The sequence below is a fragment of the Alexandromys fortis genome, unplaced genomic scaffold (assembly GCF_014885135.2).
Source record: "Alexandromys fortis isolate MF-2015 unplaced genomic scaffold, M_Fortis_MF-2015_v1.1 scaffold_70, whole genome shotgun sequence".
Classification (NCBI taxonomy): domain Eukaryota; kingdom Metazoa; phylum Chordata; class Mammalia; order Rodentia; family Cricetidae; genus Alexandromys; species Alexandromys fortis.
Genome location: NW_026067955.1, coordinates 2723669 through 2737547, shown reverse-complemented (window position 1 = coordinate 2737547; position 13879 = coordinate 2723669). Strand labels below are relative to the sequence as shown.

Sequence of the window (13879 nt, the reverse complement as noted above, 5' to 3'; positions counted from 1 at the left end):
TAGCTGGGCAGTGGTGGTACACATCTTTAATTCCAGGAAAACCAGGCAGATATCTGTGAGTTCAAGGTCAGCCTGGTCTACAGAGTGAATTCCAAAACAGCTAGGGCTGCATAGAGAAACCTTGTCTTAAAAACAAGCAAACAAACAAAATTTATATGTATTGGTGTTTTGCCCGCCTGTGGACATCAGAAGAGGGTATTAGATGCCCTGCAATTGGATATCAGATGGTTGTGAACCACCCTGTGGGTTCTGGGACTCGAACCCAGATCTCCTGAAAGAGCAGACTGGTGCTCTTAACTATTAAGCCACCTCCCAGTCCCATATAAATATTTAAAAAGTGTTATGATAACAGTTGGAATTTAGATGTCCTAGACTGTCACTTATAGAAGAGACCACAGGAGTTTTTTGGCTTGAACTTCCATACACCGGGAGAGATGGCTCTCTGGCTGCAAAGGACCCAGGTTCAGATCCCAGAACCCTATAACTGTTGTTGACTTTTCCAGGGGATCCAATGCCTTCTTCTGCCTGTGGACACTGAACTCATGTGGTTTGTAGGAATACATTCAGGTAAACACTCATACATATAAAAATAACTAAAATCTCAAAAAAAAAATCATGATAAAAATGGAGACTGGAGAAATGGCTCGGTGAAGTGCTTGCCACACAAGCATGATGGCCTGAGGTCAATCCTACACATAAAAAAGCCAGGTATTGGCGGGTGGTGGTGGTGCACACCTTTAAGGCAGATCTCTGTGAGTTGGAGGCCAGCCTGGTCTACAAGAGCTAGTTCCAGGACAGGCTCCCAAGCTACAGAGAAACCCTGTCTCGAAAAACAAAAACAAAAAACAAACAAACAAACAAGTCAGGTATGGTGGAGAGTGCGTATAACTGTAGCGCTGGGGTGGTGGAATCAGGAGCACCACTAAGGCTGTCTAGGCCAGTCTAGCCTACTCTCATCCGATTGCAGGCATTGAGAGACCTGTCTCAAGGTAATTGGTGCCTGAGGAACAATACCCAAAGTTGTCTTCTGGCTTAAACACACACACACACACACCCATGATAAAAGTGAACTTCCATACCACAGAACACTAGAAAAATCAAGATTTTATTTTTTTAAAAAACATTATTTTCAGTCCCATTTTTTTAAAGTTCAGAGGCTAATGCCATGGTGGAACAATCCACTCTTGTTGAACCAGACCCTCTGGGAATCAGAAGAGCATTAGCCAGTGCAGTGAGGAACGGTCATGGCAGACAGGCAGACCCTCCAGAGGAGCTGGGTGTGGGGATAGAGGGGTGAAGGAAAGAACGACCCTCCAGAGGGATGGACACACCTGTATCACTCAAGGCCCCAGCCCCAAGTTTACCTCCAAAGCCAGCTACCCTACAGCCTGTCTCCTGCCCTTTCTGAGTCTTGGTCTGGCTGGAGACCAGGCTTTCCACAGCATGTTGGCATGGCCACCTGTGACTTGGCATACCTCTCATGAACCCTGGCTCAACCTAGCAAGGCTTAGAGAATGGATTTGTTCTCCCATCTTCTGGCAGGGACCACGGAGGGAAAGTCCCGGGGCAATGAGGATTGTTTCCATGAAAATTCGATGGGAAATTATGATGGGGAGTGGTTAAGACAAAGAGGATGGGCATTAAAGGATGGGCATTTGACGGGGTGGCCCTGGGAGGGGAACCAAGGGGACACTGGGTTTCACCTGAGATGTAAAGATTTGGTGCAAACAACATACAAGGCTGGGCTCCACATTCAGTCCCAGAACCTACAACAGGGGGATGATGCAGAGACCTCTAGTCCGAGCTCAGGGAGTTATCACCTACTGTCCTTTCTCCAGTCCTGTCTGGATTTGTCCTCAATGAGACAATCACCTGGGTTTCCTCCCCCAGCCAACCTCCCGGCATCAGAGGGGGAAACAGTGGCTATTCCTAGTGCCACCCCACCCACCACCCGTGCCTTCCCATGATACCTCCGGCTTCCTCCCTAAGGCCCTTCTAGAACCGTTTAAGGCACTGTCTTAGCAGATGAGAGTCCTGAGGAGATGAACCAGAGTTCTTTTAAGAGAAAAGTAGACAGGGAAAGACTCTTTATGGAAAAAACCATCAGGAGGCACCCATCTCATTACCTCCCATCTTCTTCCCAAGGGGTCGGAGAGATCATTTTACCTGGCCTCTCACTGAACCTGTCCCACCCGGATACCTCTGTCTTATTTATGATTGCCGGATCCTACAGACTGGCTGGCCTATGAACTACAGGTAACATACGTGAGCTCTGCCAAGATGTGGCCCAACACTGTCAGATCCCACCATCCAGCCAAGCTGCCCTAGAAATGCAGTTGGCCATGCAGGAAGTAGGCCAGCAGCTGGACCTCAAATTCCTCACTGTTCCGTTGCTTATATCCAGGACCTTGGAAATGTCTGTGACCACTGGGAATAGACCTAGTACCAAATACCAAAGTCTCTGTTCCACCTGTCATACCAAAGTGAGGGCTGTTGCAGAATGGGGATTCTGGGACCTCCAATCTCAGCCCCACCCCAATCCTCTCCTGCAGAAAGCCTCTTTCCAAGTTCATGGCCAGCCCAGAGCCCCAGCTCAGCTAAGAGCACTAAGTTTGGTCTCTTGCTAATCCCCTGCCTTGAGCTCTGTTCTCTACAGTCCAACTTTCTCACAGGTGAGAAAGTGCCTGGCTCCATGCAGAGAAGTCCTGAGGGCTCCAAAGCAAAGATTCTGAGAGGCCCACGTGAGATCACAGGGTGTGGGGAAGCAGCAGAGCTCACAGAGACAGGCTGTGCCTCTGTCACACCCCGAACCCCCACATCCCCCTACACTCACTGGAGTGTGTCATGTGACAGCAAGCAGCAATCCAGGTATCAAAGCATGCCCTTTGTCCCTGGAGGAGGCCCCCAGGGCTCTGTCAGTGTGCCAAAACCACTGCTCTCAAAAAAACAAGTTAATATGTTTTCTATCATTTAAGTGGTTGCTGAGGCTTAGTGTACAGAACTCCTCAACTGATTAAAAAAACAAAAGATCTAACATTTTGTTTGAGTCCAAAAACTGTAGAAGCCAGTTAATCTGTAAACAGGTACTTCAGATCACTCACTGGGAGAAGAAGTGTTGGGGGGAGGGGCTGGAGGAAAGATCTAGAATATTGTCCTTCATACTCGTTCTCAGCACAGCTGCAGTATGGAATCGTTGGTAGAGACAGCACCCAGAGCATCCTTGGACAAGGTGTGGGGATGAAGACCAAGCTACTGTTACCTGCACACAAGAAAGATGCTCAGATCAGAGGGAAGGTCCAGAGACCCTGCTCCCCTCAAGTGTGGGCCAGAGTGAGATCTGGTACCCTGCACACATACCCAACCCTGCTTAGGGCTATCAAGTCAGTTCAAAACAGAGCCATGTTCAATCAGGGCTGTAGCAGCCTGGCCCTGACCTTCTACCCTTAATCCCAAAGGCATTAGGAAGAGAAAGGGCCTCACCTGTGCCCTGGGAGTGGCCTGCCCCAGTTCAAGGAACATAACTGCTGCTCCAGCCGGGAGATGCGGAATGCCAGATAGGATGAGGACATCACTAAGAAGCAGATCCTGGAGAAACAGGAGCAGTGAGGGGGTGACTCTGGTTCTTCATTCTCTCTCTCTCTCTCTCTCTCTCTCTCTCTCTCTCTCTCTCTCTCTCTCTCTCTCTCTGTGTGTGTGTGTGTGTGTGTGTGTGTGTGTGTGTGCGCGCGCACGCGCGCGCATCCACAGAGGCCAGAAGAGGGCATCAGTTCATCTAGAACTGGAGTTATGAGTGGTTGCAAGCGTCTGACATGAACTGTGTAAGGAAGGCAAGCAGACTTAACTGCTGAGCCAGCTCTCCAGCCCCTGGTTTGCTTTGTTGAGACAGGGTTACATTACGTGTAGCCCAGGCTGGCCTCAAAAGTGATATGTAGTCAAGGATGGCCTTGAAGTCTTGAGCCTTCTATTTCTACTCCCAATTGCTAAGGTTATAGGCACATGCTGTCGTGCCTCATCTATACGGTGCTGGGGATCAAACCCAGGGCTTTGTGCCTACTAGGGCAGCACCCTACAACTGAGCTACACCTCCATGTGCTTTTTTAGTTTAGTTTAGTTTTATTTTAAGACAGTCTGAATACATAGCCCAGGCAGGCCTGGAACTTACTAAGCAGTCCAGACTGAACTCACCTCCATGATCCTCCTACCTTAGCCTCCAAGTTACAGCATGGGATTGCAGGCGTGTGCAGCAAGTGCCACCTAGGAGGTGAGCCTTTCTCCTGAAGAAAGGGCATTGGTGGAGGCTCACCAGAAACAGCAGGAGCACTCCCCTGTTCTCCAAACTGGAGGGTTTAAAGAGCCCTTTGCTCCTATGCATTAAATAGGCCTGGCATCATTCTTCTTAAAGGCCACAGGGATGGCCTGAGACTTGTCATCGCAGAAACGTCCTTACAGTTAGCAAGAATTCTATCTAGGCCCTTCAGCTGAGCCACGGAGGAAACCAGTCAAAACTATTTTCTTTCTCTCTCTTTCTTTCTTTCTTTCTTTCTTTCTTTCTTTCTTTCTTTCTTTCTTTCTTTCTTTCCACCTTGGTTTTTCCTGCAGCTCCTCCAGGGGCCATTAAGGTGATGTCAGTCTCTAAGCCGTCCCACTCCCCTACAGAGGCTGGGGCTGAAAATCAACCTAGACGGCAGAGACAGAGGACGTGGATAATGAAGGGTTAACAATCTAAAAGCCTTGGGTGGGTTGAGACGCTCCAGACAGGAACATTGACTTGACTGAGAACACCTGTGGGAGTATCTGAGCTCCACAGGCTAACCTCACTGGTGTCTCCCACTTCCAGACTTCAGGGGCACTGACCTGCTAATGGACTCTTCCATCCCAAAGCTCCCCCTTTTCTACCCTATTAAGCCCCAAGACCCCCATGCCACCCAAACACAGTCTCACTTCCACAGAGAAGATGCAGCCCTTCAGCTGTCCTGATTAAAGAACAATTCTGTTTCTGGAGGTGCCCATCTTTTTACCCTGTACTTCCATGTTGCCTCCATGAACCCCATCTAACATTTGGTGCCCAAACCAGCTGGCTGTTTCAGGATCCCACATCCCAGCCCCTCACATCTCAGTCCCTTTTCTGAGACCCATATCACATAACATGTGGCCCCTTGCCAATTTACTAGGGCTTAGCAGCCACCAGTCTCAACTCGAAACCTCTGGGTTTTTGGCTGGCAAAGTAAATCAATGTGAGTCTTTCCCCTCATCTGCCCCCCTCCCCCCGACTCCTGTTACTGTTTTCTGTTCTCCAAAGCAGAGGCCCTTTGCCAACTGTCTACTGGACTGCATGTACCACCAACTCAGCGGAAGGTAAGGCCTGGCTAATGTCTGGAGGTGTACCAGACCCAGGCCCTCCACAACTCTGGGAGTTCCAAGGCTTTGACCACATGATTTTCATAAACAGGGGATGCCTTCTTCTGCGGATGCGGCTCCTCCCTTCAGCCACCTCTGACCCTGGGCAATGACTAAAGCCTCTCTCCCCAGGCTAGTTCAAACGAGAGACCCTGCCTCCATATAGAAGTTGGAAAGCGATCAGGAAAGACGCTTACAATGTTAATGTTAACCTTTGGCCTTCATGGGCACAGGTATATACATGCAATCACATACATTTGAACATGCATGTATATATACACATGTTATAAAAAAAGAATAAGGAGAGAGGGATACAGACAAGCCGGGGGTTCTGAAAACTGTACTGATGGTAGGCAGTGGAGAAAACGTTTCTCTGACTAGTATTTCTCTCAGTTATCTGACAGCTCCCCAAGCCTGGGCAGCAACTCTTCCTTCTCTCGACAGTTTACCCTGCCCCTTGCCATAGCACTGCCTGAGGTCTGAATGCGGGGACTCAGACATAAAGCTGGGAGGATGGGTCATGAGACCTTCAGAGCTCAGAGTTGCTCTGGACCATCCCCTTGGGTCTAGGTGACAACCCTCTAAAACCCTCGTAAACCATAATCACCATGACGACCACCACTCTGGGTTTCAGACCAGGCTTGGTATAGACACCTACATCACAAAGATGACTTTAAGAAGCCGAGAATCCCACAGCCTCAATTCTTGGTCCATGGTGGGCTCTTCCTCCAACGTATCTTCCTCACAGACGGCCTCTGCAATGGGAGAGCAGCTAGGCATCTTCCTGGGGGCACTCGGGGTCCCAACCAGCGTGGGGCAGCTCCCCCTCCCTTCATGTGCTGAAGCTGCTTGGGCTCTTGGATTTTCCATATGGATTTGGAGAAAGAAAGAAACAGCTCTCAGAAGCCTGGCTGGCCATGCAGGGCTCTTTGCATAGAAGTGAGAAAAAGGGTGAAGACTCTGCAAGCAGTTGCCACAGACAAGATCCTGAACTCACCAGACCCTGGAGGCTTTCTGGAGGGGAAGCAGCTATCTGTGGAGTCTGTAGGTATCCGAGAGACACAAGAGATGTTGTCGGGGAGTGACAGGGAAGTGGAGGCTGGGCACACTTTTCTCCACTTCATCTCAGGGATAAGGACTTCCTGTGGAGAAGACGGACCATGAGCATCCTTGGTCCTAAGGAGCCCACTCCAGGGTTATCAAGACTTTCTCCAGATGCCTCCTCAGGAGAGGACTATAGCAACAGCATGTCTCTTCTGGAAACTCCCTGGCTATATCATCCTTTGGTCAGAAAACATCTTTTAAGTATTATTAACTGTAATTATACCATTCAATATTACTACTGAAAAGACATTTGGTTGAATTTTATGTCATTTTAAATAATTTCATATGTATACAATGCACCAAACCATTTGTTACCTTCTCTTAACATTTTTACTCTTGCCCCAGCTGGTCCTTTTTGTCTTAGCATCTTGTCCCCGCCTCCTTTCACGCCTATTGCTTCATGGTTGTTGTTTTTGATCCACTGAGTTTTTGAGTTGGTTGTATGAGCATGGGCAACTTATCAGTAGCCTTTAAAACACTGAAGAAAATGGAACCCCTTCCCCTAAACAATATGTCTGAAGACCACAGTGAAGAAGTACAGTGGTCATCTTCGGTCAGACAACCCAAGTACATGCTCAGATCTGAGTTCAAGACTGCCTCAGATGGTACAAATTATGGCTTATTTAATCTAGATCCTTGTTTAACTCTGAACAAGCCACTGACCTTGGCAGAGGTGAATATGGTTCCAATCAATACCAAAGGAAACAATGACTTCTCCCCCTGGCATGATACTCTGTATACTGCATGCCGGACTAAATGCTTCATAGTTACTGAGGAGCTCTAAATACTTTGAGGTCAGCGACACTTCATCTCTGCCCTCAAAACTCAACTGAACCTACACAGGGCCTCAGCTCCCGAAGGAAAGCAGAAGTCTGGATTGTCAGGGACAGCTTTGGGGTTCTTTTTTTTTTTTTAATGTATTCATTTTGCTTGTGTGTGTGTGTGTGTGTTTTGCCTGCTTGTATTTGTCTGTCTGTGTTTTGCCTGTTGTATTGTGTGTTTTGCTTGCTTGTATATGTGTGTGTGTCATTTGCCTGCTTGTATTTGTGTGTGTGTATGTTTTGCCTGCTTGTATGTCCTCTGCAAGAGCAGCAACCACTCTTAACCACAGAGTGTTCAGAACCACCTCCCCAGCCCCTGGCTTTGGAGTTCTTGTCTAAGGACATTTCTGTGGCTTTGAAAGTCCTCCTTCCTCTGAGAAAAGAAAGAGGATGGATGACTGGCTTGGCATCCATTTGGTTTGGGACTCAGCCCAGCCAGTGTTTGGGGGACATACTTCTGTCAGAGTCGGCAAATCTGCTGAGGCCCTATGTGCTCCGCATGGCATGCAGTCTAGGAGCCCCTTACCAGTGTGGCCACCGGCTCCAGAACCCGTACCCTAATTCTACATGGTGGCCCTAAAGTTTTGGAGCCCCGCTCCCTGGCAGGCCCTGGCTCCCAGCCTCAGCTCTCACCGGAGACTCGCACTCAGCCTCCTCGGGGCACTTCCTCACACTCAGACTCTTCTTGCTGGAAGGCTGGGGAGGAAAGGGGAGAAACAGGCGAGATCAAACACAGGGAGGCCCCATAAACACACTGCCTGTGTCGGGTGGAGCCCAGGTCAGAGTTTCTGCACAGTGGGGAACTGGGGGTGTTTTGTACTATTGTAGGGGAGCAAACCCCAAGCAACTCATTTTCCATGCCCCTGCCCCCACCCTACTTCCCTTTCTTCACCTTGGCCAGAGGGTACATTGAGAAGCAGCCATGCCCCTGTATCTCTACACTTAGGAAGCATAGGTGGGGACACACCAAGACTGGCCAAAAGATATGCCAATGCCAGGTGGTGGTGGTGCATGCCTTTAATCCCAGCACTCAGGGAGGTAGAGGCAGATGAATCTCTGTGAGCAGCTCAAGGCCAGCCTGGTCTACAGAGCTAGTTCCAGGACAACCAAAGATACACAGAGAAACCCTGTCTCGAAAAACCAAACAAAAACAAAACAAAACAAAAAAGATATACCCAGTGATGCAGAGTTCAAATACAGTCTCTGGTGTATTGAGCTCCGACAGTAAGTCCCCTCTCTCTGCTCCCATTCCTGGTGCTAGAGAGGCAGGTTAATCTCCCCGAATTGCCTTCTCCAACAACCTGGGTGCAGTCTCCTAGATCAACCTTTGCCTCAGGGTTCCATACCTGCAGGTGGGTGCAGACCCTCCTCAGCACGTCATATACGCTGTCCCGGGAGAGCAGAGACACAAAGATGTACTGGGATATGAAAGGAAAACAGAAAGGACTGGAGTGAGATGGGGCTTCTTGCCGCACCAGCAGACCATGTCCATGGATCAGGGCCAAGCCCAGAGGTATACGGGGCCGTGAGAACCAAACAAGACCACCACCTGGAACAGCTACAGGGTAAGAAGTCCAAGTCTGGGAGTAAGCAGGCCGGCACCGGGCCATGAGTGTCTAGAGCTATGGTGGGGAGAAGGACAGGAGAAGTTGTTGGCCCAGAGACCCACAGACCTTCTGGCTGGTGTTGGTGGTGATGGCCAGTCCATTGGGAAGGAGTCGCGCCATCTTGTGTTTTTTGATCAATTGCACAGATACCACAGGAATGACCACCTGAGAGAGAGAGGAAGAGAGAGAGAGGCATGCTTCTCTCAGGACTTACCCCCTCAAAAAGACAGGCCCTGGGCGCTCTGCACTGGAGCAAAGGACAGACACAGCTGGCACTCAACCAAGAATGCACACCCTGGTGAAGCCTTGCTTGTGTGTGGTAGCAGGGGGCATCACGGCCTTTCACAGTCTCATTCAGCGCCCCCTTCCAACTATCCCTACCTCTGTGCCCCAGCCTGGATAACACACGCTGCTTCAGATTCTCTTCTGCGCATGATCCCTGTTATCCAAGACTCCACAGATAATTGTTTGACTATTCACCGAGTCCCCTGAGCTGGCCCTTAATCACACCAGTGACTCTCCCTGAAAATGACACCGCACTCTGACCCTGAAATCATTTCTGAGATACCTGAAGCCAGTATAATTTCGCTGTCCATCGTTCAGGCCAGCAGATGTAGGATCGTCTGTGTTTTAGGACGATCTTCTACTCCCTGAACATGGGATGAGATACCTTGAGGCTGCCCATCCAGACAGTGAGAGGCTTCACCATGTGCTGAGGACATGGACAACAGGCATGGCTAGAGGCATGCCTACAGCAGGAGACCGTCCCTCCCCTGGTCCCGGGCAGGGGCCTTCCTGGTTCATAGCAACCCTCACCACTCATGACTACCTTGACATCCTTGCCAAAGAGGCTGGCATGGAAGCAGAGCCAGTTAGGAGAGATATAGAGCCGGCCATGGAGAAGGAGGTCTCTCTGGAGGGCACAGGAACACACTGGGAAGTCAGAGGAGAAAGGATGGCCATGAGGAAGGATAACCCAGAGAAGCCCCAGGTCTGGATCCTCTTACCTTTTCACCTGTCCTCAGACCTCCTGTCCCCATCCCCAGTCTATCCCACAAGCACGCAAAGGGTCCTTCTGAGAATCCTGAGTGTGCCACTCCACCCCACTAACTGCTAGATGTTTCCTCATTCTCCATTGCCCACAAGGTCTGAGCAACTTCCTGTCCAGGTCTCTAGCCCCAGATTCCTGTTACCTCAGGAACAGGCTTTACCCTGCCCCGAGAAGAGGATTTAGCTTGTACAAATGTCCCTATGTGCTCAGTGAGGGGTCTGGGCAGGGGACAACACTCTGTCTGCAATAAGAGCAGGACAGAAAGAGCTTTCCACCCACAAACCTGCAGAACTCAACCCCGCATCCCAAACCACACTGTCTCTCTCCTCAGGCTTCTGAAGAAAGGACCAGCCGCATCTAAGTCATTCCCACGTGTAAACTTAGCACAAAGGCTCCCAAGAAAGGCCTGGGTATTCACCAGCCGGGCTCACCTTTGAGGACCATCTCCTCCAAGGGGACGTCTTTAAACAGCTTGTGGTACTGCTGGTTGTATTTGCTCAGTGGTGTCTGCAAACACAAGACCCAGCTTTGAGAGGCTAGCGGTCAGACCACCTCAGGGCCCTGCTCTGGTCACCGGGAGATAATGCTGTTTACCCCCTGGGAAGCAGCAAGGGTGTGAAGGGCTGAGTTCCAAGTCTAGCTTATCTCCTGGTAATGTTGAGTTCTTACAGGGAACGGTGACTAGAGGGAACACACTATCCCCATCAAGGCAACAGGCCTAGTGGCCAAGAGGCCAATAGTGAATTCGGGCATCCCAGCACACCTCCATCAGAGAGCAGACAAAGGTGGCCTCCACACACTTACCCCTTCCCGGCCATACTTCTTTATCTCTTCACCCTTCAAGCCTTCTGACCAGTGTAGGCTGCAAAGGAGACATTCCATTCCAGGGACAAGGAACCCTTGAGTCCGACCCATGTATCCTCAGTGCCAGTTCTGCCCTGGCTTTGAGCCAGAAGATTGGAGCAGAGATTGGCGACTAAGGCCCTTCTCTAAGAAAACAGTAAAACGATAAGAACTGCAAGCACGCTGCTCATCTCTGGGGAAGGGCACTAGCGAGGCTGCCTTCCCAAGCAGATTGGAGTGCAACACCCACGAAGGTATGCTTGGCCTGAGCCTCCGTCTCCCACAATGCTGAGGAGCTGTTCAGCCCTGAGCAGCAAAGACACCCCAATTTCTCTAGCCAAGGAGTAGGCAGAGGCACAAGCATTGTGGGTTCAGGGACCACAGTCTAAGGGTGTCCAAGCCGGAAGCTTTAGACTCACAGCTCCAGGGCCATGATACAGACAGATCTGCCCTCCGTGTGGCCTCCTGGGGCAGCCTGCACCTCCTCACTGAGGCACTCAGAACTGACTGACTGGGGCTACTGAGCAGGAAAGAACGTGATGAAATACAAAGCAGTGCTCTGGCCAGGTTGGCCCAAGGACAGGTGGGCAGGGAGGAGACTGGTAACCTGAGAAGCCTGGTCCCTGCAAGGTCCCAATGCACTGGGTCAGGCTGGAAGGGTGGGAGGAAGAGGCCTCAGCAGGATATGCTCAGCCTACAAGGTGTGCTAAGGTGTTCTGCCTGACTCAGACCTATGATTCCCCCACCTCTCATATTTACATGTCTTTGTGTGTGTGTGTGTGTGTGTACGTGTGCGTGTGTGTGTGCACGTGTGCGTGTGTGTGCATGTGTGTGTGTGTGTGTAGGCCGGAGGACAACCTTGAGAGTAACCCTCAAGAACACCATCCACCTCTTTTGAGTCAGGGTCTCTCACCTGTCTGGAGCCCTCCCGTTAGGCTAGGCTGGCTGTCCACCGAGATTCTCCTGTCTCTACCTCCCTGGCACCAGAATTATAAATCACATCGCCACGATCAGCTTTTTCTCTCACATGAGCACTGGGGATTGAACTCAGGTCCTCATGCTTGGGAAGACAGGTGCTCTATTGACAAAGGGATCTTTCCAGTCCCTTAATGCCCAGCCACTAGCAGGTCACTTCCTGACAGTCTCCACCCTTCCTAGTCTGAACTTCTGTCTGATCGGAAAGGGGCCTTACCTGTCACCTGGGGGCTCCTGGACCTTTTCTGGTTTCTCTGTGCAGGGCGCAGAGCTCTTCAGAGACGCTGTCTTCCCATGCATTTGTTGGTTGCTAGAGGGAAATGTGTCCATGTTAGAAAGAAGACTAAGGGGTATCTTTTCCTATCGGCCTCACTCTGTCCATCCGGAGCAGCTGGTCTGGCCCCTGCCCTTGCTTGATGTACAAGGTAAAGTTGAAGATGTCATAATTTGGAGTCACTTCCAAAGTCTGTGGCCAGACTTCGGAGAGGGAGCTCATTTTCCCGTTTCTAAGCACCGTCCTCACTTCTGCCCATTTGATAGGCCACACTATGTCTGTCACCTTCATTTGCATTTTGTCTACTGGGAGGTGTCTCCCACAGCGTCTTGCCTGGAAACCTAAAGTTCAGTTAACGCTTGGCCCAGAACAAAAGATGGGTCTGTCCACCCTGTTTTAACTTCTAGGCAACTGCTTGCTAGTCCAGGAAGAATTGAGCCTCCAGCCCCACCTGTGTGTGGAGGACAGACACAGACGTGTTCATGTTGAAAGTGGAAGTTTCTAAGGTGCCCTGGCAGCTACTGTAAACTATCAGTTTCTGGGAAAGGCTGCAGTGGACAGGGTCCGTTATCAAATGCCGTTAGAGATGCGGAAGGTAGATTCCAGTCAGCCTACAAGGGAGGGCGGCTGCAAGGAAGGAGTGGGACTGCCCCAGACTAGGAAGTGGTGGCCTAAGTCACCTTCAGACAGTGGGAGTACCTCAGCCACGACAGCCAAACTATTTCAAAAATGTCCTTTTTCAGGCTGGGGAGAGAGCTCAGTCTGCAAAGTGCTTCCTTGCAAACATAAAGACCCCAATTCGATCCTCAGAACCCTATAAGATACCAGGCATGGCAGCACACACTGTAATCCAAGACCTGCAGAGGCAGAGACGGGCAGTGGGCTCACTAGGAAAGGCCAATGAGAGACATAAATAATAAATACATAAGGCGGTCAGCTCCAGAGGAACAGCTTCCACACGTGTGTGCACCCATGGGCTTGTATGACTGCCACACCCACATGTGCCCTCACAGGCACATGCAGACAAACACTTTGTCTTCTTTAAGAGACAGAATTACAGACTTGGCCTAAGGTCCTCCGGGACCCTCGGAGTTTATCTAGGCTGACACCCCGCAACCACAACATCATACAGATCAGGAAAAAAGTTAACCCTGACAAGGGACAGGCCCTGTCCAGGGTCACATTGTGAAGATCTGTCCACCTCACTCATAACATTGGCCTAGTCCCGTGTGACCTGGTGACCTATCTCCTCGACCTCATAGAAGGTTTGGCATGTATATCACCACACACAGTTAACTACACTGCATGCTGTTTCATATGTCATCTGTGACATAGCTCCCTCGGGTTCACCACCCAGCGATGTCTTGGTTCCTGTAAGCACACTCCATGTTTGCACTACAGCAAGATCTACTAATGACACATTTCTCGGAATGTTCCTTTGTGGCTAAGTGACACACGGTTGTATTGACTGAGCGAAGTGACAGACTGTTCTAGCAGCTTGATCCTCCGACTCCTCAGGTTAGTTTCTGGGTATGTTTGGCTTTATCACTTCCCACTTCGCAGAGGGCTCTTCTCTTAACCTTTTAATGTTTGCTGTAGAGAATGTGGTAAAGCATTTATAAATGATTGAAATCATCCATTAAAAAAAAAATCCCTAGCCGGGCGGTGGTGGCGCACGCCTTTAATCCCAGCACTTGGGAGGCAGAGGCAGGCGGATCTCTGGGAGTTCGAGACCAGCCTGGTCTACAGAGCTAGTTCCAGGACAGGCTCCAAAACCACAGAGAAACCCTGTCTCGAAAAACCAAAA

General features: G+C 50.2%; 1 protein-coding gene across 3 annotated transcripts in view; it reads right to left on the bottom strand.

Moving 5' to 3' along the window:
* Nucleotides 1-2248: 2248 nt before the first annotated feature.
* Nucleotides 2249-13879, bottom strand: part of Gramd2a (GRAM domain containing 2A) — a 38727-nt gene continuing 27096 nt past the window's right edge. Inside the window, exons 2-12 of one of the 3 annotated variants that reach the window (XM_050152042.1) lie at nt 12016-12108; nt 10785-10842; nt 10412-10487; nt 9759-9862; nt 8996-9094; nt 8669-8740; nt 7956-8018; nt 6395-6539; nt 6056-6152; nt 3481-3585; nt 2249-3259 (exon numbers count right to left, since the gene is read on the bottom strand). In XM_050152042.1, the coding sequence (XP_050007999.1) occupies nt 3256-3259; nt 3481-3585; nt 6056-6152; nt 6395-6539; nt 7956-8018; nt 8669-8740; nt 8996-9094; nt 9759-9862; nt 10412-10487; nt 10785-10842; nt 12016-12108 (916 nt within the window). In that variant the 3' untranslated portion in view covers nt 2249-3255. Of the gene's footprint in view, nt 3260-3476; nt 3586-6055; nt 6254-6394; nt 6540-7955; nt 8019-8668; nt 8741-8995; nt 9095-9758; nt 9863-10411; nt 10488-10784; nt 10843-12015; nt 12109-13879 lie in introns of those variants that run through there. The other 2 variants (XM_050152043.1, XM_050152044.1) reach the window with 2 other exon arrangements.